Source organism: Caloenas nicobarica, chromosome 3 (genome assembly GCF_036013445.1).
Source record: "Caloenas nicobarica isolate bCalNic1 chromosome 3, bCalNic1.hap1, whole genome shotgun sequence".
NCBI lineage: Eukaryota > Metazoa > Chordata > Aves > Columbiformes > Columbidae > Caloenas > Caloenas nicobarica.
In genome coordinates, this window is record NC_088247.1 from 116814714 (window position 1) to 116839418 (window position 24705).

General features: G+C 37.9%; 4 protein-coding genes across 9 annotated transcripts in view; 3 read left to right on the forward strand and 1 right to left on the reverse strand.

Moving 5' to 3' along the window:
* Nucleotides 1-12562, reverse strand: part of SLX4IP (SLX4 interacting protein) — a 75900-nt gene extending 63338 nt beyond the window's left edge. For all 3 annotated transcript variants that reach the window (XR_010605981.1, XM_065632008.1, XM_065632007.1), the window contains exons 1-3: nt 12506-12562; nt 11127-11307; nt 7840-7888 (exon numbers count right to left, since the gene is read on the reverse strand). Coding sequence is in view for 2 of the 3 variants with exons in the window: in XM_065632008.1 (XP_065488080.1) it covers nt 7840-7866 (27 nt within the window). In the remaining variant the exon portion in view is untranslated. The remainder of the gene's footprint in view (nt 1-7839; nt 7889-11126; nt 11308-12505) is intronic.
* Nucleotides 12563-12814: 252 nt separating this feature from the next.
* On the forward strand, nt 12815-14387 carry LOC135987744 (uncharacterized). 4 transcript variants are annotated; one of them, XM_065632872.1, is made up of 2 exons: nt 12815-12903; nt 14179-14387. In XM_065632872.1, the coding sequence occupies exon 2, from the start codon at nt 14196-14198 to the stop codon at nt 14385-14387; it is 192 nt and encodes a 63-aa protein (XP_065488944.1). In that variant the 5' UTR covers nt 12815-12903; nt 14179-14195. The 4 variants fall into 4 exon arrangements, with proteins under 4 accessions (XP_065488944.1, XP_065488945.1, XP_065488947.1 ...); XM_065632873.1 differs by having other exon boundaries at nt 12822-12903; nt 14183-14387; XM_065632875.1 differs by having other exon boundaries at nt 12886-12964; nt 14183-14387.
* A 1022-nt stretch (nt 14388-15409) lies between these two features.
* On the forward strand, nt 15410-15758 carry LOC135987745 (uncharacterized). Its single transcript, XM_065632876.1, has one exon. The coding sequence runs from the start codon at nt 15410-15412 to the stop codon at nt 15560-15562; it is 153 nt and encodes a 50-aa protein (XP_065488948.1). The 3' UTR covers nt 15563-15758.
* Nucleotides 15759-15778: 20 nt separating this feature from the next.
* Nucleotides 15779-20987, forward strand: MKKS (MKKS centrosomal shuttling protein). The gene is made up of 4 exons (XM_065632871.1): nt 15779-16779; nt 17295-17470; nt 18145-18255; nt 18731-20987. Exons 1-4 carry the CDS (start codon nt 15789-15791, stop codon nt 19169-19171), a joined length of 1719 nt encoding a protein of 572 aa, XP_065488943.1. The 5' UTR covers nt 15779-15788; the 3' UTR covers nt 19172-20987.
* The last annotated feature ends 3718 nt before the right edge of the window (nt 20988-24705 follow it).

The window sequence follows — 24705 nt, forward strand, 5'->3', positions numbered from 1 at the left end:
AATGTATTTCTGACACTGTTACTAAATTTCTTTATTGAATCTGCAACTTTTTGCCTCTTTGTTACCACACTGCTTGTGGTAATGAAAATGGTGGAGAGGGATTCAGAGAACAAAAAAGCCCCAAACACCACCAACAAAAAAGTAAACCATGACTTTCCCATATGTAATTTGTTGACATAGTTTGTATGACTGATATTACAGTAGCTAAGAAATTTATCTTGCTTCTATGTTTTTTTCTTAACATCTGAAATTAATATTCCATTCTAATCACACCATTCTTTTTCAAACTAGATGAGTCCCAGTTTTTAGCACAGAATAAATACATAGTGTTCAGCATCTAAGTTTGAAATTGATCACCTGGAAAATGGGAAAAAAGAACCAAAATGGACATAACTAAAAAAAAAAAACCCTGTAGGAACCTGCATGTTAAATTTTAAAGAATGAATTTTACTTAGTCAACATCTGTTTAAAAGGAAAGATAAAAGAATATTTTTATATTGGTCCCATACACACACCAACATTATCCATTCTAGCAGAAGTTTCACTCATACACATTTGAAATCACTTAATATTTTGATTTTCTTAAGCGTGGTGTCTCTCAACATTTCAAGGTCAAAATATTTCTAGTCAAAAGAGGGAAACTGGTATAAGACAAAAATCACCAGCAGATCATTTAAGAGTGAACCTACCATTCTACACTACCTTACATTCTGTTACTTGTTGAGCACCTTTCTCTGCTTTATAACATGGAATCATACACACCTGATGTCTAATTTCATGGGTTTTTTATAATTCTATTTTCACTTTATCCATCTTTTCACAGCACCTGGCTGATCACAACTCGGCAACACAGGGTTTTTCATTTTACTCTTTCCATATTGAAATTAAAACCGATTTATATTTTATTAATTAAAAGTATCATGTTTCAATATTTTTCCAATCTAACTTGTTTAGACATGGACATTATAGGCAGACTGGATTTTTAAAAGACAGATAAATTGAGCTGTGGAAGGCTGCTAGTGAAATAAATTAGTACATCCTTAGTTGCAATGTGCTGCCAACACACTCCTACAGGCTCAGATCCAAAGCCCATTGACTTCAGTGAGGTTTGGGTCAGATCCACTATAAGACCAACTTAATTCGGTAGTGGTAAATGAAATGGTAAAATGAAATGTATAATTTGATCAGAAAACACTCCAAGTAACACTGCAAATAATGCTGGTGACTTCTTCACAGCTCATACAGATTTTTAGTTCCTTAAACTATTATTAAAAAAGTCTGGAATTTATCGTTTTTGCCAACCACACTGTCGCAGCTTAATTGAGCAGCTGTCAACTGTTAGAAAATAACTGCATCATCATCCCTTTTAGAAGAACTAGTGTGGGAAGTGAAACACTTACATGGGATCTAAAGTTTCTGGAGTCATGGTAATGAATCTGTTTTCATCAGGTGACCATGAGTCATCATTTTGTCAGCAGTTTAAAGGGTTTTCACAATAGTTGAGCGTCATCAGAGCCCATGCTTAGCAATGACTGCAGCAGAATACCGAAACAGGGTGCTGTGTCCTGTGGTACCATTATTTAAGGAGAAGTTTGGCTATTGAGTCAAGAATGATACTGCAAAGTCACGGTTGAATAAGTGCTGCGGTGATCACAAAATGTCCAGAAACTTGAAACCAAGCAATAATTCTGCTTTTAAAAATAGACTCCTTTTAAGGAAGTTGGGAACCACATGGATGAAACATAAGGAAAGAATAAAAATGTATCGTCAGTCTCTCTTCTCCCTTTTACTCCTTAGTCCAGTCAGAACAAGCTCATATATCAAATATTCAGATAATTTCCATATACTAGAATCCATTTACATTGTCCAGCGTCGGGAGAAGCCACATGAAATAACACAAAAAATTTTATATTGAATTTTCATGATACTAACTTCAAGACAAAAAACTGCATCACCGCATCATTAAACTGTTTGTACGTGACGTTACCAGGTACTATACGAAATGCGGATCCCTTTACCTTCCAGCCTACTAACCTCCATCTGAACTCACTGGAAAGAACAGAAGAATTTCACCTACAGTGCAAGCTGAAGCCTCTCCCAGGACCTAAGGACATTCAGTGACCCCATGCAGCATCTCTGCTAAGCCCTGATGTTTTGTTGGACTCAGAGAGATTTAAGTCTTGCTTCTAAGTTCGCCATCCCTTCTTCTGTCACTGTTGGACTCGGCTCAAGCAGGTAGTACCACCAAGAACTCCAAGAAGCAGAACAGTGTAGGTGTAAAATATGATAGTGCTGGTCAGGAATAAGCACACAGCAATTATCATGGAGATTACACCTTTGCATTAATTACGTCTAAAAAAAAAAAATTAGTATCACTCAGTATGGTGTGTGTGAGAATCCAATATCACTGTCACAGTAGTACAGCGCTCACAATTAGCAAAAGCCTAATTTTATGCCACAACTAGAGCTTTTAAAACTAATCAGATTAATTTATTTGAATTGCTAAAAAAAAAGTATTGCAAGTTGAATGATTCTTCTATTCCTTATTTGAAGTGATCCCCATGAAAGCAGTGTTTCCACTATTGATGTTTATCCTTCTGACTTCCTGTTCCTTTCTTCTTCTGCTAACACTTTAATCTCTCAACTCTTCATCCACTCATCATTTCCCTAGGCTTGAAAATTAATCCTCCGAGGTCAGTGAGGAAACTTCCATTGACTCCAGGAGGTTTAGAATTAGACCATACACTTAATTTTCCACCCCCCCAACTCTACCTCCCAACTTCCTTTTTTCTTTCTTCTGGAACTTATTTACTCATCACTTCAGCCTTTTCATATCTGGTCCCATGAAACTGGGAATTAAATGCAGAGTTAAAGAAAACTAGACAGATGTCCTTCCATCTATTATTCTTGTTTTCTGCTTTTTTTAATTTTAAATCATATTTTCCACCAGGTCCCTCGTTAACTTCTTAAGACATTTAAGCCCTTTTAGACAAGTATCATTTTTTATCAATTCATAGAGAAATAAACACCACAGTTGAGCGATGCTACTCAATAATAACAATTCCAACCACCTGTATATATAGTAGTTCTGAGCAATGTAGCTTTAGAACACCATCCCTAAAAAACCACCATTAAATGGTTAATATAGCTATTTCTCGGTTTTAAAGACCCAAAAAGCAAATGTAAGAACATACAGTACACCTAAAAATGAACCACCTTTAATCAGGTTGGAGAACTCTTACAAATTCTGTCTGATTGTAGAAAGCTTAATCTTGGCGCATTTCTATTGAAACATTTGTAAGTACTCCAACTACAGGAATTTCACGTACAAATGTCTTAGTTTTACAAGGGTGAAAAATAAATGGACATCAGAAAAACATCATATTTATTAGTTATTTTAACTGAGCATTCTAAAAAAAACCCTACCTTTCAAACTAGAAATCAGTATGCTAAACTATGCATGCAAAAGAAACATCTGTAGTATCAGTCTAGTAACTCTGAGCAGTCACAACATATGAAAAAATTATTTTAAACAAAGGGTAATCCTTATTCTTACTCTCTACTTGGGGGCACTGCATTCACGTATCTATAGACTTAATATGACAGTAAAATGCACCTACTATCCTCCATTAGCCATTATATAGAATCAGAAAAAATTTAAAAATTAGATAAGAAAAACTACTCATCTCCCTAGTTTTCTTCCCCTCCAAACAACTTACAAGAAGAAGGAAACATACCACTTTCTCACAGAGCTAAATATTTACAAAAATATTGATTAGTTAATTCAGCAGACACACTTCATAGAAATGTGAACTTTAAGCTGTCTTAAAGAATGTCACCTAAGAATTATCCAAACAGACATATCTGATAGAGAAATCTTTGTCGACATCCTATCACTGTATTACATTTCAACTGGTAGCTAAAAAGAAAGGAAGCACTCAAAAGGCCAGAGATACGGTGAAGCTTTAGCATTAGAAATCTATTAACATATCTAAACACGCATGGAAATATCAAAAAAGGCCCCTTCAAAATAAACTGCACATTTTCTTATTCCAGCCCAAAGACAATAACACCTTCTCCAGGTCTGTGAGCAGATCCTCCCATGACCCGTACAGCGCCGTACATACATCCTAGTATGGATCCTTCCTTCTGACAGGAAGGTATCTTTCCATTTTCTTCTACCTGCTGTTAGGGCCTATAATCGACATTCTTCCTATGCACGCTTCCTTTCATGAAGCACTTCTAAGACATGCAAACACAGATGTTAAGATGCTTTTGATTATAAACCAGTATCTTTGCTATTACATTAGCACACATCAACACACATACACAAGCAAAATGAAGGGGAAAATTGACTACATTATAATTGTACTATCGTTTTTCTGTCCAATCATACCCAGTACTTCCATTTTTGTTCCCAATACAAAACAGAAAAATATGCTGTTTCAAAGGAACTTGCAATTCAAAGCAAGCAAAAAGTTTGAAGTAGGAAGGACCAAAAAGTTTAATACGCACTTCCAGCATGCAGTAATTTAAATTTATAACAAGGAACACTGCTGAAAAATCAACTGCAGAGCATGCTGGATGACCAGAGGGAACACTGAAACTATAATTATCTTAGTTTAAGATATGTGCTTGCAAAGGCCTGCAAATCTGAGACAGAACAGAGCTCTTAATTTCTCAAAGTAGGAAACAGCAAAGTAAAAAAAGCTTCCCTTTGAGTTGAGCTATTGAAATGTAGCAACAACTTAAAGGCTTCAATGTCTGGCAAATGAACGAATTGCAGAAAACAGTAAATGAAATTTTTCTATTACAGCCATAAAAACTACTATATTTAGTTCTGCAGTTTGGCATGAATAAAGTCAAATTTACACAATTCTGGAAGAGCAATTCTTTCTAGTTTGTCCAAGGTTTTAAACAAGGCCCTAGTGATGTTATTTTTCAAATCCATATAGAGTTCATGATTTTGCTTTAAGCCTCACCAATTAAACTTAAGATTTATTTCTCAGAACTGCAGTAAAATATTTTAGCAACACACACAGAAAGCTTAATTAAATTCATATGTATTGTTTTCCAGATTTGGGGTATTTTACCATGCAACGCTTTATGAAGTATCAATATTTCCTAAAATTTAAAATTGCTGATCAAATTAACTTGCATAAAATACTGTCTATTGCACATCACAACACGATGGCATCCAGCCACTTGGCAAGTGAAATAAGTGTGTTTAGGAGCTAACTTTAGTTTTTGTATTGAGGTTTAAAGCTATTTTACTCCATCAATTATTTTTATTTCAATCGTTCTTAAATGCCCATAAAACCAAGCTAAAAATCGCCTTTCAAAAATAGGCCAACTACTCCCTCTACCGAAAAAACCTGACCATTACACTGGAGGTACAGAGATTCTCATATAGAATACGTGTTGTTAAGCAGCAAAGCCATTTAAACACGTTATAGGTATTTTCCTCTTAATTACATTCCAGTCAGCTAAGACTTGAAAGACTGATAAGCTGTATCTTTCATTTTCTTATCAGAAAGATTACCATACACATGCTTACAAAAATCTAAAATCTTAAAAGTGGAGAATGTAGAAGACGAGGCATCATGCATGAAACATTTTCAGATGCAGTAAAATACCCCTATCAGTTTCAAACACAAGGAAGCTGAAAGTAAGATTACAGTATTTTCTATACTTCCCCTGAAGAGGGGATTGAGAATATTCTCTGCCTTTTAATGGCACATCTTCTGCACAGGGATCTTCCTCAAAAAAATTATGTGAAAGTTGTATAGTCTTTAAAAAGGGAATACTCACATTAACTACAAATCCAGTGAATGTAAAGAAGCAAAAATTCACACATAAAATTCCTGATCTCACAAGTAGAATGTTACACATCAGTGCACAAAATAAATTCCAATCAGCTTTTCACATATTTACATTATATATTTGATACGTTTTAGTCAAGGCAAAGTTAATTCTCAGTATTCAGTACATGCAAAAACTTATCCCCATTTCTCAAATGCTATCAGAAAGAAAATAAAGTTGTATCTTACTGGCACTCTCAAAATTTGCAGTGATATTGCTTACCTACAAATGCATGCTCAACAAGAACCTATCCATTTGCTCAGATATTCAGTGATGTTAAACTGCTTAGTGACTGCCAGGGTACATGCTGAACACCAGTAAAGCGTCTATGCCTAATCAGCAAGCTGTAATAAGGCGGGTCAGTAATCAAATATCTTAAGGATTTTTATCTAGTAACAATATTTCAACTCACACCACTTGTCTTCTTGGAAACTTAATACTGATGATATCAAGAGTTCTCAGCTGAGAAAAACAATGCCTTCGGCCTCAGCTCTTGTTGTTACTCACATCAGTGGCATATAGACTCAGAGCATCAGCTCAGATGTGCTCAAAATCAAAGATATTTCTCCTAACTCCTATATCAATTCAGAAGTAATGGATAGTATAGACATTATAGAATTGTTTAGGCCGGAAAAGACCTTTAAGATCACCAAGTCTGACTGTTAACCAAGCACTGCCGAGTCCACCACTAAACCATGTCCCTAAGTGTCACACTTACCCATCTTTCAAACATCTTGACCACTTCCCTGGGCAGCCTGTTCCAATGCCCGACAACCCTCTCAAGTGAAGAAATTTTTCCCAGTATCATACCTAAACCTCCCTTGGCACAACTTGAGGCCATTTTCTCTCTTCTTATCACTTGCTACTTGGGAGAAGAGACCAACACCCTCCAGACTACAACCTCCTTGCAGATAGCTGTAGGGGGCGATTCCTACCCTCAAGCAATCAACAATTTAAGGCTTACAATAATGCTAAATGGTAAAAAAATTAAAGCAAACATCCCACTAAATGACAGTAGTTTTCCTTGGAAAAGAACACATAGCACACAAAAATTAAGTGTCTGGTCTGCTTGTTGAACGGGTTGGTTACCCACAAAACCAAGCTTCAACAGCTTCCACAGCCTGATCAGTCAGGAAGGTTTTTGTAACTGCCCTCCAAAAAACCCAAGCTTATCCACAGAGGAAGAAGTCTCTTCTCTTAAGAAAATGATGTGAAAAAACATTTCCATGGGAATAAAATATTATATTAGTCACTCTGAAATGTATGCATTACCTAAACTAGCCCAGACATACGGGAACACAGAAACAAGAGACAAAGTCCAAAAGAGAAGGTTTCACAACTACTTTTATTTATTGATCAGCTGATATAGCTACGGTAGAAAAATTAAGTGCTATGTTTTTTAGAGAATGTTTTGAAAAGCATTACTCTTCAGATACACAACCAAAAGTCAGAGACTGTCTGCAAAATAAACTGCAAAGGCATTTTACCGGATGTAAGACAACTACTCCCTGAAAATGGGAAAAGCGGCAAAAAATACGTAAATGAGGAGTCAAGCATGATAAATATTTTAAGAACACCGCTATGCCTTAAACCAGGAACTCCTAGATTATCTGGGAAGTACACAAATAATATTGCAAGATTATAGTAACAGAAGAATCAACCCTAAATTTTATTTCAGGTAGCAAATACTGTTTCACTGAGAATTCATGCAGTTTCTAATTTTACCTACACAACTAATCACTTTTAGTTACATGATTTTAACCTTCAGTGGACCTCAGACACACTCTGCCATGATGCAGCAGTGATTCAAGAAGTTTGCTTCCAAACGGAGAGAAAAGCTGATCCAAATATGCTACTATGACCAGAAGCCTGAAGGATGTACCTCTTTGCATTAAGTTTTAAAAATCAATGTACACACATTCTAAGTAGTATCACAGATTTTTTTATTTTTAATGAAAGCTATGACATTCTACTTACCTTAATGACAAATTTGTTGGATGCCATGATAGGTCAGCGTAACTTGGTCCTATAAAAACATCAATTAAAAGCAATCAGCACTAGACGAAAACCTCAGATCTCTACACCAAGAAGAATTTTTAAAATCTATTACTATTTTTTTTCATTACTGCTGTTTGTCAAACCCTATACTCTGCTTTAAGAAAACCAGGTAAAACTCTTATTTAAAGGAGAAATACTTGGCTACCTGTGTTTGCTTCTTTCAGTGAACCTTATAACTGTTCAGGCACTTAGCATCAAACACATAAAACACAAAATTAGAACTATTTTTAAGACCAGTACCTGCAACAGAAATTACACTGAGAATAGAGCTGCCTTTTGCAGTCTGAAATTTCCTAAAATATTAGTCTCTTAATAAGATGGACAAATCTGGTCAATTTTGTAAAGAATGGTATAGGAAAATAGTGTGAACACAGGAAGACACACCCGTTCCTCACTGTATACTTGAAGTTATTGTAAAACACTGAGATAGAGCTGTCAAAATTTCAGGACGCGAGTCAGGTTGGTGACATGTGTCTCTGTCAGTCACTACACTTACACATTTCACAACGCAGTCATTATCCTTATTTAACTTCAAAAAAGCGCAAAACAAGATAAAGACCCACGTTACAACGCCATAGCATAGCACAGATAATTTTGATGTTACAACGCCATAGCATAGCACAGATAATTTTGATGTTACAACGCCATAGCATAGCACAGATAATTTTGATCTTAAGATTCAACAGCAATTGTTTTGAACTAAATAAACACTTCTGTGCAGTGCTTCCATTGCAAATATCCAAACGCTGAGACCCCAGATTTTAGCAAGTACAAAAAGTGTGGAAGTAACAAGGGCACAATTCCATATACTAGCTCTAGCAAAAATCCCAATTACTGCAATGATTTTTTTCCTGTATATCAATATGCAAGTAGCAAGAAACAGAAAGAGTAACAGTATCATAAACCATGCGAAGTAAAATGGTTGTTACTGTAACCAGGTTAAAATGTGTTTGAACTGAGAACCATTCTGCAAGCTACTACTCAAAATAAACATTAATATAGTTAATAAAATGTTTTGACTATGTTCTGAAAAATCTCAAAGGTAGAGCTGTTAACAACTGCACAGTAATACTAAGCAGAAAGTTACACAGAGCAAACTGAGTTTTAAATAACAGTCATGCAAACAGAAGCTGGAATACCATGCCTTGTGCCACACAACCGTCCTTCTCCTTTGCGCTAAACAGCCCCAGAAACCTTTCTATCTTATCAGAGTAAATTCTGTCAGCTTTACCGATAGCAATTTTGAGAAACACAATGTAAGGAGCAGCACTCTGGACCACTTGGGTCATCATATTTCAATTCGGTCGGGTACTAAGGTGCCACTACTATAGAAGTAAACATAGTAGAACAACCATAAAAAGAATCAGTAGGACATAAAACTCAGAAATTCTTGAAACAGCAGCTGCCAGAACTAGGTCAGAAAAGATGCTAAAGGGAAATGGCAGCTGCCACATGAAAACCAACTGTATTTCTCAGATCCTTGTTTATTCTTGGTGTTCAAAAACTTAAAGAAAGGACCACCCACTCCATCATGCAACACCAAAAAGCAAATAATAAGATATGTCACAGTCCTTTCAAAACACCACAAAACCTGAGTAAGTATAACTCATTAGATTCTCTTAAAAAGAAAAGTCTCAGCAGCATTTCAGGATTGGGTTCGTAGTTTTAATGAAAGGCTATTATCTAGAGCTTTATTAACAACCCCTATCGCCTCTTCCTAACCAAAAAAAAAAAAAAAAACCAACAAAACCAAACCACCAAAAATAACCAAAAACCAAACCAAAACCAAAACACCACCAAAAAAACCCCAAACAAACCACAACCCCAAACCAGGAAAAACAGTAGGCAAGAAACAGCAAAAAGTAGAAGAGCGTTAAATGCTATAGTTTCTTCTTCAAGCAGCTAGAATCATAAGCTGAAGTTAGGATATCTGTAATTACAAACACTATTTGCCATGGAACGTACCATCAACAATGAGTTCCTACAACAGCAAGGACAGTATTTAACAGACTTAACATTTACGCAGAATGACCTGTTCCTTCGGATATGGTAGAACACAATGTATTTCACCTCATGCTTCCAGGAATACAGTTTACCTATACTGTACATAATTTTTGAGCTGCACATGGCATACAATTCATAATGATGCTGCAGGAGGCCTGTGATCTGAAGAACAATATGTTGACCGCTAACGTTTTATCATTAATCCTTACAGTAGCAATAATACGAAGAAGAGTTGCAACAAAACAGGCCAAATGCTCATGTCCTGCTTGAGAACAAAGCAGGTGGATAAGTCAGCTGAACTTAGCCTGGCATCACCAATCGTAACTATTTGCCATCCAGAATAACTACTGTTGCAACAAGTCTGCTACTACTGATGTGAGAAGGACTGCTGGCAGGCAGAAATCCTCTCCAAATCTCATTTACAAAATAATAGAAGAAAAAAAAAAGTAAGAAGAAAAAAGGTGCACGAGAAAAGCTACCTTTGGTTCAATTTGCTCTTCATGGGAGTAAGCTGACTTCGGGAGTTTGCCAACTACCTCATTCTTTGCATTGACCGCATAGATAAGACAAAGGAAATACAGCAGACAGAATAAATGTAAGTAAATCCTTAGAAAACTAAAAAGAATACTCCTACTGTGTGAACCATCAGGAGTCACCAAACTGTCACAGATTAAAGAAAATACGCAATACTAAGACATCAGAAAATGAGGAAAAACACTCATGAATTGTACAAGAAAAAAAGCCAGCAAGGCCCAAATACTTTGCCATTTTCTGTGTTTAAAAAACAAAACAAACAAACAACAAAAAAATCCAAGAAACGCAGACATATTACAATCACACTATTTGGCAACAAGACTGTTTCATGGAATACCATATCTGTTGCAAACGAATGTGAATCTCTAAAGAAAACTGTACATAAGGTAATGTTATGATAAGCAAATAAAGCAGAAACTATACATATATTAAGAAAAATTGACATGGTATTTGTAGTGTTTCAACATCTAAAGTTTTGATAAGCAGCCTGTACAAGAAAACATGATATGGAATTAAACAGTTAGGTTCCCTTTAGCTAGAGTGAGACACACTTCAAAAATAATGTGGCAGAATATCTTTCTTTCCTAAGTTTTACATTAAGTGGAATGACACTCAGGAAAATCGAGTGAGCTGAAGTGTTTTCTGACAGCTGATGAAGAGCATCTTACCTTAGCAAAGAAGTAGCTTCCTGTGGTGAAAGAATTTGGAACTCAGCAGGAATAAGGAACTGAAAACTCCTGCTGCACATGCCGACTTGAAGATACAGCAGGTTCTAACGCAACAGCTACAAACTATTCGCACGCTGCCTGTCTTTGGGTGCCTCTACTATGTGTGGGGTGCAGTGGGCACCTGAAAAAGGCAGAAACAAAAACACAACTGGTAAATAATGAACTTTCTAGAATAAGATCGTATTAACTATTTGGGGGGTTCAAAGTTCACTCTCGCAACATGAAAGATAATTTTTCTGAACTCGCCAGTCCTCAGGTATGGGAAAGAAATGCTGTCCAGCCCATACCCAGCACTGTCGGCCTCCCAGAGCTGATCCCAAGCTTAGGATGAGCAGCGTAATATTCAGCTACTCACATATTTAGTAAAGCATTTCTAGTTCTGAAAAGACATACCAGAATCTTCACATTTTTGCAGCTTCAGGATTTTTAGGGCCCACTGTTTCCCAATTTCTCCACTTAACCTTTGTAAACTACTCTTCCAGCAGCTTAAGGTATTTCTAGCTCGTTGTTATCTCCACTCATTCATTCATGAACTGGAAATTCACCTTTATAGTTCAACAGTTCACTTTCAAAAACGCTCCCCATTCACCACTGCCTGGAATGAGAGACTCTGAGGGACACCAGAGTGCTCATTACAGACAGGTGCTGCCTATTAGCCTTTTGCATCACTGAATGAATTTTTTTTTTTTTTTTTCCCAGTTTTGTGGAACAGCTGAATGCAACGAACATTACATTCAGCTGTTCCACAAAACTTAAAAAAAAAAAAAAAAACAAAACCGTAAGATTAGGCATTAAAAACTTGTCCTTTGGTTACAGTTGTAAACTCTGCAACTATGCACAAAACTAAAAATAAACCCATCCACTAACACATGGAGATAATACAAGATATTCTTAACGGCGACTGCAGGAGGAGCAGGAGAGAAGAGCGAATACAGAAAAGGTACAGAAGAGCTAAGAAAAACATTTAGAAGAGGTCAGGTAACAAGCGTTGTGATACTTCAGCCAAGACAACGCTGCAGACACGTGTATCAGAATTTAACGCAGAGCGACCGCAGCAGGAGTCAAGCAAGGGAGAAAAATAAGCTAGAGATGCCTATTTTTAAGCCTGGCCGGTGCTTTGGATGCCCGCGGCCCGGCGGGCGGGGCTGACGGGAGGGAAGCGGCGCCTGAGGGGGGAGCGGGGGAGCCCGGTGCCGCCACCACAGCGGCTCCCCCGCAGCGTCACCTCACGCGTTTATCTACGGAGGAAAGCCAGCCTGGAGACCGAGGAGCCTCCCGGCGGAGGGTCCCAGCCGGGCAGCAGCTTCTCGCCTCAGTACCTCCTCCGCACCTCCTCCCTGCGCCGCGCCTGCCGCCAACGGTTCTAACGGCTCCCGCTGCCCCTAAGTAAGATGGCTGCCGAGCGCGAGCTTCTTCTCCCCTATCCAAAATGCCCGCCGCGCTGTAGCCACCGCCCGCCCTTCCCTGCCCGGACACAAAATGGCCGCACGCGGGTGACCGGCGGCGTACCCGCCAAAGGGGCGAGAGCGCCTCATTGTCACGTGGCGCGGGGCTCGGCCAATAGCGGGCAGGAGAGAGGAGTCCCGTGCGGGCGGGGAGGCGGGGCGCCAGCTTCATTTCCGGGCTGCGCGGGGCCGCTTCCTGCCGCTGGCGGTTTAACGGCGCCGGCCGTCGGGCTGGGGTGGGCTGCCCGGTTCTTCCCGGGGCGGGAGCCGAGGTGAGCGACCTCCCCTCCCGCCGCCTTCTCCTGTGTGGGGGAAGGGGGAGACAAGCCTCCGGTGCGTGGGTCCCGCCGTGCGGGTTCTCCTCGGCCGCTCAGGGACGGGGGAGCTCGGCGGGGTGACCGAGGGCGGTGGGTCCGGCAGAGGACGGGGCTGCTCAGGCCGCTCCTTCGGCGTCTCCTCAGCAGGTTCCAGCAGGGGGGCGGCTGCCCCACACATATTACAAGGCTCTATGGGGTTTTTTTGGTGGTTGGGGGTGGGGGTGGGGTGTTTTTGTTTTGGTTTGTTTTTTTGTGGTTTTGTTTGTTTGTTTGTTTAAATTATTATTATTATTTGAGTCTGCTTTGCCTCGTGTACCAAGTGGTGTGGAGCTGTGAAATCTCCACAGCATGGCAGAGGGGTTTTTGTACAGGCTGCTTGTCAAAAATTTAGATGTTGAAATACTATAAATACCTTTTTTTAACATATAAATATATATAGCTTCTTATTTACTTCGCATTTCCTTATGTACAGTTTAGATTTTCACATTAGTTTGCAACAGGTATGGTATTCATGAAACAGCCTTGTTGCCAAATAGTGCAATGTATCTGTGTTTCTTTGGTTTGTTTTTTTGTTTGTTTGTTTTTTCAACACAAAAAATGGCTTTAGGGCTTGCTGGCTGTTTTTCTTGTCCGCATCCTTTTCAGACAAGGATGTATTTATGATGTTTGTAGCGATACTTTTGTAGTTTCTGAAGATGAAGGGCAAAGAGGGCTGAAGCAGCCAGGTGGAGCTGCTGCTCTGGGTGGCGTAAAATGATGTCAGATACATTGCAGCTCGTTTGGCCTGCAAGTTAGGAGTTCCATTAGAAGTTCCATGTTCTGTTAGGTGCTCGGTTAGTCGTTGGATTTTATTAACTATGTGGAAAAAATGGTGTATTTTGAAACGGCTTTGTTTTAGACTTCAAATGTTTACCACTTGAAGCAGTAGTGTGTAATTAGATGAACATCACAAGCTTAACAAGGCTTTAGGATTTAGCATGCCAAAGCTCGAAGCAAATGCAGCAATTAACATTTTGAGATGTCTGAATTGAGGTTATTTTTATAGCCTTTTTTTTTTTTGAAGTCCACAAAGTAACACTTTCTTGTGTCATTTTGTGTTTTAATCATCTGCTGTGCTGTAATTAAAGATATTAATGTTCAGGTTTACCTGTACTGTGCTATTATTATAGAGTAAAAAAAAAAAAAGGCATTTCTAGAATATGTTTAAAATAATAAATTATCTTTACCTAGGTAGATGCCAGTTTGCAATGGGTCTTAAAACCATCTGGAAGGACTACAAAGTTCTGATTGTTATGGGAACTGGCCTTGGGCTGGTGCACTGGGGTTGGTTTTACATCAAGTCCAGTCCTATTTTCCAAGTGAAGACAGAGAGCTTTGTTCCAGAACCTGGCATTGTGGCATACGTGATGCAAAGTGATCAGAAAAATAAAGAAAAATAGCATTAGTGCTATGTATTGTAGGTAAGTTACCTAATTAGTTGTATCTATATCTTTAAGGCAGGAGATGAGTCAATTAAATAAGATTTTTCTAAAAGGCACAGTCTTGCTGCTTTGACTTCAGTCTTTCAGAGTTTTATTTCTTTTTAACTGAGTTAATCTGCTAGTTTCGAGCACTCAAAAGTGTATCACGTCTCAAAAACTACTTCTAAGTTCCATGTGATAAGATCGATTAAGTGGTGCTATTGTAGATCTAAACGTTATTTAAAAATAAATTCCAATAACCTCAAGGCAACAGTCAGACTCTTGTGACTGGGTCTCCGGAACTGTCAGGTTCAAAACTGCCTAGAAATAATTGTGACTCTATGTAGTAATGTATTTCGTGGTGTTAGTAGGGATGGTGATTACAGTAGAAAAGAAACTCAAGCATGAAAGAAGTCTAAATATTGTACCCTTAAATAGAAATGTAAATAAATATCCCTTTAAGTTTTGAATTGTTTAAGAACTGAAAAAAAATGTGCGTCTTGGGCATCCTAAAGTTAGAAACCTTCCTTTCAGAAGTGGAGATTTCTTAAAGTTGTTTGAACATTAAAAGCTTTTGTTTACAAAGTGGTTTATTGGGAAGCAATGCTGAATAGTTAATTTATTTTCATTTTGAGTAAAAACAGGTTAATATCACTACAGTTTTGACACATTCATACAATAAAGTGCAGTTTATAGTGGCCTCTTACTCGTAGACCTACTGGTACACCAGTATATAAACTGAGGATCGGAATTGGAGTTACTAACAAACATGTATAATTTGTGTACTACGTGCTTGTATTATATATAATAATAATAGATTTTCTCAATTAAATAGCATTATAGTTTGGTATTTGTTTGTCCTTACATGAGGTTTTTTTGTGGGAAAAATAGTAACTCAAGCTATGCCATCTTGTCATAAGATTATCCTAATGCCTTTCTGGTTTTCCTTGTAGGTGTAGCTGGCTTTGAAGTTTTTCATCTGAGTGTTACCAGAAGAAAAGATGAGGAAAGCTATCTGGAACAGAAAGAACCTTCTGCTTGTGGCAGGACTGTCAGTTATAGGTGTCCATTTTGGAAGCATGCTCGTAAACTTTGTTGCGAAAAAATCTGTTCGATCGCATTCGGAAGCTAAAAAGGAAGATCATCGTGAATGAAATAGCTTACTGCTGTCATTATGTACCAATTTCACAATCCTAATTTTAAAAGACAGATGATGAGCAGTCACAGAAGTGTCATTATTGTAGTGTATGTATTCACATTTAAAATAATCCTTGGCTGCAAATAATTAAAATATACTACTTTAAATTTTAAGAGTGCTGTGAATTATAGATCCAAGTAAAAATGAAATCTGTTGGTCAGAATTAAAATCTCACTTTGAAAATGGCTCGTCTTGAAGCTAAAAAGCCTCCGTTATTTATTAGTGAACCTTTAACTGAAGATACTGTTAGTCAGTCACTGTCCCTGCTAAGTGGAATATTAAAATCTTGTTATGGTCCTGCTGGTAGACTCAAACAGCTCCACAATGGTGTGGGAGGTTATGTGTGCACAACTTCACAATCGTCAGCCTTATTCAGTTGTCTTTCTGTCAGTCACCCTCTGCTAAGGGTTTTGACGGCCTCTGTACAGAACCATATATCCCGCTTCAGTGACTGTGGCTTATTTACTGCCATTCTTTGCTGTAATTTGATTGAATGCTTTAAAAGCCTTAATGTTGCACCTTGCACTGTTGTTAAAATAAGCAAACATCTTTTGAGTTTATGTATGGACTACCTCAAATCCGAGGCCTGTGCTTGCCGAGTATCTGTGGATTTTAGCAGTGTTGAGACTCTTCTTTGTTTGGTACGTAGCGTATTAATGAGCAAACCTGCTTGCATGCTTAATAAACCAGAAGTTGATCATCTCACCACGCTGATTTTAAAGGCTTTTATGTTCACTGTTCCATGTCATGTTGAGACGAACGCTGTTTTAGGAAAGTGTGTCATAGTACCTGTGAAAGATAGAAAAGTTGTGGATTCTACAGTTCTTCCTGGGCTGCTGATAGAAGCACCAGAAATTCAATTGGCAAAACCAATTACTGTCAAAAGAACTTGTTCAAGTACGATCAAGACAGCACTTTTCTGTGTGTCCATGTCGGGAGACCTCTGCAACCCTGAAGAAGGAGCTATAACAGTCCCTCAAGGAATTTCTCTAGAGATGTTAGAGCTGAATCAGTTGCTTAATCTTGGAAAACAGCTGGTTGATGATGAGGTTGGCCTTGTGGTGTGCCAGAAAGTTATCCATCCCTCCTTGAAACAGTACCTGCAAGAGAACCACGTCATGGCTGTGGACAGAGCTGGGCTGTCTCTGATGGAACCCCTGAGTCGGATGACAGGTAACGAGGTAGTTTTATGTGCTGAACAATTGTCCTTGATGTTCATGTCATAAGGAAAAGCTCTCTAGGTTGGTGTCGTTTCAGAGTAAGGGTTCTCTTATTTCTGTCTGTATCCTGCCTTAGTAGCTGAGCAAGAGTTGTTCTTTTCTAGTCTGAAAATTTTATTTTAAGGCGAGATTGGTCTTTTGTGGGCTCTAGTGATGACAAACAGCACTTGTGATTACTGAGTGCTGCATGAGGAATATCCGATTACAGTAACTGATTGCAAATGTAGATTATTTTCAAACTAATGAGAATGAAGCGGTTACTTTTTTATCTTAAACTATTACTAGGTCTTGCACTTTGAAAACATGTTGGTTTCTGTTTGTGATTTCCTGTGTAGAGTGAAATGACAGGTATTCAAGAATGTATAAATAATTTTAAAAGCCAAGAGGAAAATTCATTTATGAAATGCAACAGATAGCTGTTCTGATGACAGTAACACGTACTGTTCTTTGCTCTTCTTGATTGGACAGGTTCAAACCCTATAGCTTCTATACATTCGTTGTCTCCCAGTTGTTATGGCAGTTCAAAAGATGTGCGCATTGAGAATTTTGCTTCAAAATGTTTTGTGCATATAATTCCAAACGACACAGTTGTCTGCAGCTTGATACTCTGTAACAGAAATGAAACAGCGTGGGATGAATTGAAGGTAGGCAGATTTCTTGTTTTTGAATTTTTCTTAAAAATGTGGTTTTAATTAAAAAATTAATGAGAAATATAGATACAGTGAGTTTAGAGAAGTGATTTTTCAGTACATAAATGTTTAGGTATACAATTTCAAGAAAACAATTCTTGTTTCCAGAATTTCAAAATCCTTGAAGTGCTCATGTTCATTTAAAGCCTCTATTTTAATATAATAAGTTGTTTAAAGACAAACATTTTTCACCCGTTCTTGAGACTGGATAAACACTTTAATTCTCATTACTTGGTCTATGAGAGCATAAAGAAAAAATTGCCCAGCAAAATGTCAGCAGCAATACCTGCAGTGGTAGTCAAGCATAGTTTTGTATTGAATAGTTGCTCTAGAAATGTCATTGGTACTGATTGACTTCTTATATATAAACCTGTTTCCAGAAAGAAGGAATAGAATACGGCTGCTTTTCATTTCTGCTTCTCCATACAGAGTGTGGACAAAGACAATTTTTCATTAAGTGAACATGGGTTTGGAAATCACTCAGCAGCTTTGTATCCACATGTAATTCAAGTTTGTGAAGTCTGTCCCAGAAACTATTGAAAATCTTATTCCAGTAGGTGTTTTTTTTTTAATGAGGGAAAATCCTATTAATCGTGGTATGTCTAATGACAAATTTGTATGATTTTCAGCGTGCCTGTGAAACGGCAGAACACGTGTTACAGTTAACAATCAAGGAACCTTTGGCATTGTTAGGAGGTGGCTGTACGGAAACTCATTTGGCTTCGTACATAAGACACAAGGTATGTAATACAAGGGGTTTTTCGAAGCTGCTTAATGTACTTAAGAATTCCTGTAGAATCACTGCTACAGTTAAAACACTTCTAGGTTGATATGTTGCATTTTTGCTGTCTAATGTAAAACAAAAGGGTCTTTTTGAAGCACTTGGTGTTGAGGACATCTTTCAGGCTTTTGTTAATGCTGTATTTGTACTTGTTAATCTTTAGGTATCTATTACAATAGGTGCTGCTTTAAGTGTTAAAATAAAAATGACTAGAATTTTTATATTGAAAGATAATCATGCAGAACTCAGCTCTGACTTGGCTAGAAGTCCTTCCTATTGTGGCATAATCATCACACGAACAATTTTCATTAAGACCGAACCACCTGTTTAAAAAAAAAAAGAGTAACAGCCCTATATCTGCTTGTTTACAATTATTCCTGTAAGTGTTCTAATTTTCTGATTTTTTTTTGTTGGTTTTTGTTTGTTTGTTTTAGACCTGTAGTCTGTCCACCAGCAGTTTTAAAGATATGGATTGCTCTCGGATACAGTACCAATTGGTCGCTGATGGGTTTTGCCGTTCTCTGGAGTCTGTAGCTTGCTCTCTGAGTCACGATGGTGGAGAAATTCTGACAGACGTGGTTTATGGACACTGTTGGTTTGTTCCATCAGGTTTTCCCTCTGTCTCTAACTGGTCAGATTTAGTTTCAAAATGTGGCTGTGGGACTAATGGCAATGCTGAGAATCTCAACTGGAGGCTTTTGCAAGGCCAGGTTGGCTCTCCGATTATACTGGGTTGCTTTAAAGATCCCCCAGTAAAGGTTGCTGACTTTCTGACACTGGACTGTTTTGCTGCAAAGTGTAGTGGCCTACAAGTAGCTCTAGAGACAGCCAATCTGATTTTAGATCTCTCATATGTAATTGAAGATCAAAATTAGCTCTGATTTTATGTCGGTTGTGTTGCACAGCAGGATACTCAATTGAAAGCAGGGTAATACATGACATGTTAAGATAAGTGGTTAGAATTTGAGTAACAGACAGAAATTTTAAATCAAACAGTTGACCACTAAGTACTCTTATTGTTACTCTGCTCTGCCCTCAGGCATTTTCAAATGCTTAACATTTTGTTAGAAACTGTTAAATGATTAGCCAAGTATACAATGAATCATAGTAACATATGACTTACGCATATTCAAATTAGTGTGTTCGGAAGAGTGAATGACACTTCAAAAATTGAGTTTCTCCTTTCTGGGCAATTTCAATGTTCTCCTTCAGGAACTAAGTGCTGAATTTAAGAAGTTCTGTGTGATATTCCCTCTGCATTAAACAAAGTTTGGGATGTTTGTGTTAGCTCTGTGGCTTCTTCAGAGGAATGAGGAAAATGGATTCACTTGCTGAGAAAATATGTTATAGAGTAGAATTTATGTAGTCTCAGCAAAAGCTGAGATTTTTCTTGTTGCAGCAGAACTTTATCACTGGTATTTTTAGTTTTGGAGGGGAAAAAGAAGGCTTTTCTGGGTAAATATCTTGAGCCGTTTGTTTTCAAATTTTGTTCTGGAGAACTTATCACTGTATACTACATGCACTTTCTGTTTCTAAATGGCTGGAATATTTTAATTCATATACATAATTTATTTAGCAAATTATTAAAACTCAACCTGGAGATCTTAAGGTAGCAGGTAAGCAACAGAAGATTTGAAAAGAAATGGCAAACTGGGTGGAAAAAACACTTATAAATTGGACCTTGATTGTCTTCTGCAGAATACAGGACACTATCAATAATGATGATTCTGTCATTTAAGCAAAGCTGCAAGAAAGAATGTCCCACTTATTATTCATTTAACTCTTTGACTGTGCATAGTTTCTCTTCTTTTAATGAAGTTTGGCTTTAAGCTGCTGAAACTTGTTTTAATCTTTAAATATGGCTGTAAACTGAATGATGGAAACTTTTTCTCATTTTCAGCTTGCATGCAAGATCAAAATGAGTGTTACAGTTTCTTGCTTGAACTCATTTTCTTTGCCCCTTCTCCCTCTTTATTTTCAGGCCCAAGGGACAAATTGTTCCTGACGTGTTTTTCCAGAAAACATCCAAGTTACTTATAGACTAGCCTGCTTATTTATTTCTTGGTCTCTTAAGTGTTTAATGTATTTACTGAGTATAAGCAGTAGAATTGTCTTGTGTAACTCAGTTTTGAAATGCGTAATTAAAACCAGATAATTCCAGACCTTTTGTACAAAAGTATTTTTCATTTTAAGAGCATAAATAAATAACTTCTCATTTTTTCCAGTGAGAAAATAATTAAAGTTCTTTATCTTTTTATGACCTGAAATGATTGCTTCAGTGCTATAAGGCATCCTTTGGGAATTGGTGGAAGAATATTACAAGGGTTGAGATGGAGGTTGTTCAAAGTTGGTTACTGAAAAGGCCGCTTTCATATCTTGATCCTCCCATGTATTGTGAACCATATGAGCACATCAGGAATAATGAAGCCAAATGATGGTGTAGATCTTAAGGCACAGAAGAATCTTGGTAATACTTCATATAATTGAGTCTCTAACTCAGAGTGTTGAATTAGAGCATTTTACTTCCTATAATAGCAGCTTGTTATGCAGTGCAAAAATGTTGAGTTTAGTGACTACAGCTGTGAAGTGAAAATTAAAACAATATTTAAGTAGAGGTAGTTGCTCTGGTGTTCTTTTGTCTTGGTATCTGAAGGTCGGTTCACAGCTCCTATAAAACCATTGTTAGCTCTGACTTTATTCTTTTTTTCTTTTCTTCCCCCTCACAGTTTTAAGAAAATCACACATTAGAAAATTGTGGGGGGAAAAAAAAAATAATTTTTGGTGAGTAGGTAAAAATTCACTTATACCTGAGCCAAAGATTGTTTTATAGATAGATAGGTCTAATAACAATTTTTGTCTCTCAATGTGACTGAGGATAAAGAAGCAGCTGCCACTGCTGCTTATAGGCAGTTCATGTTCAGTTCTCAGTTGTGCTAAAATATTCCTCAGCCTTCAGTGTTACCCTAACTGTACTGGGTCACACAGGATGAATACAACTTTGGATACTGTTTAGAATTCAAGTAAATAGAATTTTGACTCTCAGTCCAAGAGCAACATAAAAATAACTGTCTAACTCCCATGTTTCTTGATAAAACTTGGGTGCAAAAAATTGTGGATTTTCTCCCGTGTTTTAAACTTGACAGAACAAAATATCCGTGGTTGTATGTCCTTTGAGAAACCACTATGGTTTTATTACTGTTCCCCTTGGCATTTAAAGTTTGTTCAGTGAGAAAAATCAGCATTACACAAGAAGTATTAAGAGGCAAGAGTTTTCTGATCATTACCTCAGTCATATCTGTTGATTTCCACAGCTTACTCAGAGGCTTTTAATTTAAATTTTAATAGTTCTACTGGTAATGCGCAAGAAGTAAAACATTCATCTCTAGCTGTCTCAGCTGTGTCAGTGCTCCAGGCCTAGCAGGAGCAAAACCAGTGCTGATGTTATAATAAATCAGATCAGCACATTTAAGGTGATAGTTTAATATAGTTGCTCTTCAGCGTTTCAGTTTTCATTCAGTATTTGTTTCCATTTGCTATTTAAAACTTCCAAGTGAAGAAGACCTGAAAATGCTGATTAATTTAGGGATCTTTAATATTTCTGTTATTGACTCCTATTTCAAGTAGACATACCATTAAACATTGCTATTTTGGCACTGGCAAAGAATGCAGAATACCTGCTTTTCACTGACTCTGCTACTGATTTGTGGATTTGTGGAGTCAGGCTGAGCAGTATCTGGAGTATTTTTGTATTGCCCTATAAAATGGGAACAAAGAGAACTCTTCTTAAGGCATGGAAATTTGTGAGTGGAGTGTTCTAAGTAAGATCCAGATGTGAAGCGAAGAACTACTTGCTGCACAGGAACAAAGAAATAGATAATTCAAAACAAACCCAAATCCATGCTAAAATTGTTATTTCATTAGGGGAAATTTGGCCAGGATTTATGTTGACTCCTTAAAAATCCAGTTTCAATATACAGGGTGAACAGGGGAGTTTTACCTAGCAGACTAGTTTAAGGAGTCTGCAAAAATCCTGGTCAAGGTTTGGGAAACATAACCTTACTGTATTGGTAGCGTAGCACTTTGTTGTTTAATTTTGTTTTGTTGTTTTTCCAGAAGTGTTTGAGCATTTTCAGGCTAGCCAGTTGTTATAGTTTTAGATCTGTCCCTGCAAGGGAAGAGAGTATTTATTGTTGCCAAAGCTTGTAAGAAAAAATACTACTTGAAATACCACAAACACAGTAGAGCACATACGAAACAATTCACCTTACTCAAAAAGTGGATTACTGAATTTTACTTGTGCCCTTATTTTGCTGTGCTGAACAGCAAAATGTACTATTTGTCACATTTTCAGCAGTGCCATGTGAACTGAGTCATGTAAATACTACACTCTTCAATCTCAGAAAAATCAATATCCATGAGTTAGTCAATGTCATAAGAACAACTTTAACTGGATTTGCATTTACTACTGTTCTGAAGGTGCAGAAACAGCCTGTTTTCATTGCAAAAAGACTGCCTCCAGCCTGCTTATAATCTGTGCAGACAGGCTTTTTGAGCAATCAGTTGTTAGTCACATTACAATGTCTATTTCAAGAATTTTAGTACCTTTTATGCAGTGATGTAAATAGAGTTATTTCTACCTGCTTGTCAGCAGAGATGAATTACACAATAATTAAATTCTCTAATTATTGAATTATCAGTTAAGAAATACATTTATTGTTGTCTACATACATTGCATTCTATAAATTAGTAATGCACATTACAAGCTCAAAAGTATATACAGATGTATTCTTTATGCTGGAAGCATAAATATAGTCACAGCATACGTAGGCAGAGCCACCATGTCATTAGTCCAGACCTCAATAAAATTAATTGCAGAATAGGTTCCTGAACTGGCTTGGGAACTTTGCATCTTTAACTATGCTGACTCACGTTATTTGTGACCTAGATTTACATTAAACATACAAAAATACCTTGTAGACTTCCTGTGGAATTTTATTTTCATACCTTAACACAAAATTCTTTATAAATTTGAACTTTCAAATCTGCTCGCATGTGAAAACCTTTTATTTGAGCTTTCATTGTATGTTTTGAAGGCCACAGCCTGGCTTCTGCAGGCTGGTTACTGGTGTCTTTGTTATTTTCTGTCCTGAAAACATTGTCTCTCTTCAGGTACACACTAGATACTAGCTACTTATTGTAACTCTGTTACATGTCGTGTGGCAGCATACCACAACATCAACAGCTATTCTTATTAATAACTTTCTTTTTATAAACCGCTAAGTCTTTTTGTAAGGGGAGTAGCTGAATCACTTTGCTTTTAATCTTTAAAAGCCATCCTTAGTATCTTCTCCTAAAGGCTTATGATATTGTTAGTCTGATCTGTTACACTTGGTGAGTTTTGGGTAAGAAAAAAAAATGGGAGATTTGTGGAAATATGACTTTACTAGCCTGTAGTGAGGTCTTGGCAAGACTGAGGTGTCACTTGTGCATAGAGGATTGTGCAGGATCCTCTGCTGACGGACGGTGTACGTGAGGGTGATAAGAGTGATTTTGGGGGAATTGTAGGGACTGTGGTAGTTCCAGGCCTCAAAAGACTTTTGAGAGGCAGAAACAAAATTATTACACTCTTATTTATTATTCCTTGTTCATGTGCCAGCGGGCCCTAAGCTCTAGCAGTGTTTGTCTCGGGGTTTCTGGTATGTTTGATTGGATTATGAGTGCACTTCTACAGGTGAATCTCTCCCTGTTTCAACAGGACAGAGGGAGAAAACAAGATGAAAAACCTCCTGTGTCGAGATAAACCTCCTTCCCCAGTGTCTGTCACACTTTCCCCCCTCGCTTCTTCCTGCCAAGTGGTGTTTTGTCCATTCTTAGATCTATTTATGCATGTATATATATATGGCTGAGGGGCTGGGCTCTGCCCTGTGGTGCAGCTGCTGGGACTGGCCAGAACCGGCTTTTCCCCACAGAGGCTGCAGGGACCGCTGGCCGATGCCTCTGCGATACCTCACAGGGCGCCATTTTGTGAGCCCGCTCTTAGGCGTTGTTGCAAGATGTAGAAAAAAATGCTGATTTTTAAAGAAACTTGGAGTGGGGGGAAGAACTAAGGAAGAGCACTAGAGACATTAGCAAAGCCTAATCCTGGAGGAGGTGCTGGGAAAGTAGAGATTTTACTCAGCGGTGAGTGCTTCAGGAGGGACGTGTGCCGCTCCTGGAAATCAACCGGCCCTAATGGCTGACCTCCAAAAGCGGGCAGCAGGGGCGAAGAAAAACCCAAGGTCTTTTGGGTGTGGGCGGTGTGAAGGTGTGGTTGCTGATGGCTGTTATCTAGGGCAGGTGTGACAGGGTGCCATGTTCCCCTGAGAGGCAGATCTCTGGGACCTGCCCGTGGAAGGTGTGTTGAAGGACT

Coding starts and splice junctions, on each gene's coding strand:
- LOC135987744 (XM_065632872.1), top strand. CDS start 14,196: ATGGGTCTTAAAACCATCTGGAAGGACTACAAAGTTCTGATTGTTATG.
- LOC135987745 (XM_065632876.1), top strand. CDS start 15,410: ATGAGGAAAGCTATCTGGAACAGAAAGAACCTTCTGCTTGTGGCAGGA.
- MKKS (XM_065632871.1), top strand. CDS start 15,789: ATGGCTCGTCTTGAAGCTAAAAAGCCTCCGTTATTTATTAGTGAACCT. Junction 17,471..18,144: donor CAGCGTGGGATGAATTGAAG/GTAGGCAGATTT, acceptor TATGATTTTCAG/CGTGCCTGTGAAACGGCAGA. Junction 18,256..18,730: donor CTTCGTACATAAGACACAAG/GTATGTAATACA, acceptor TGTTTGTTTTAG/ACCTGTAGTCTGTCCACCAG.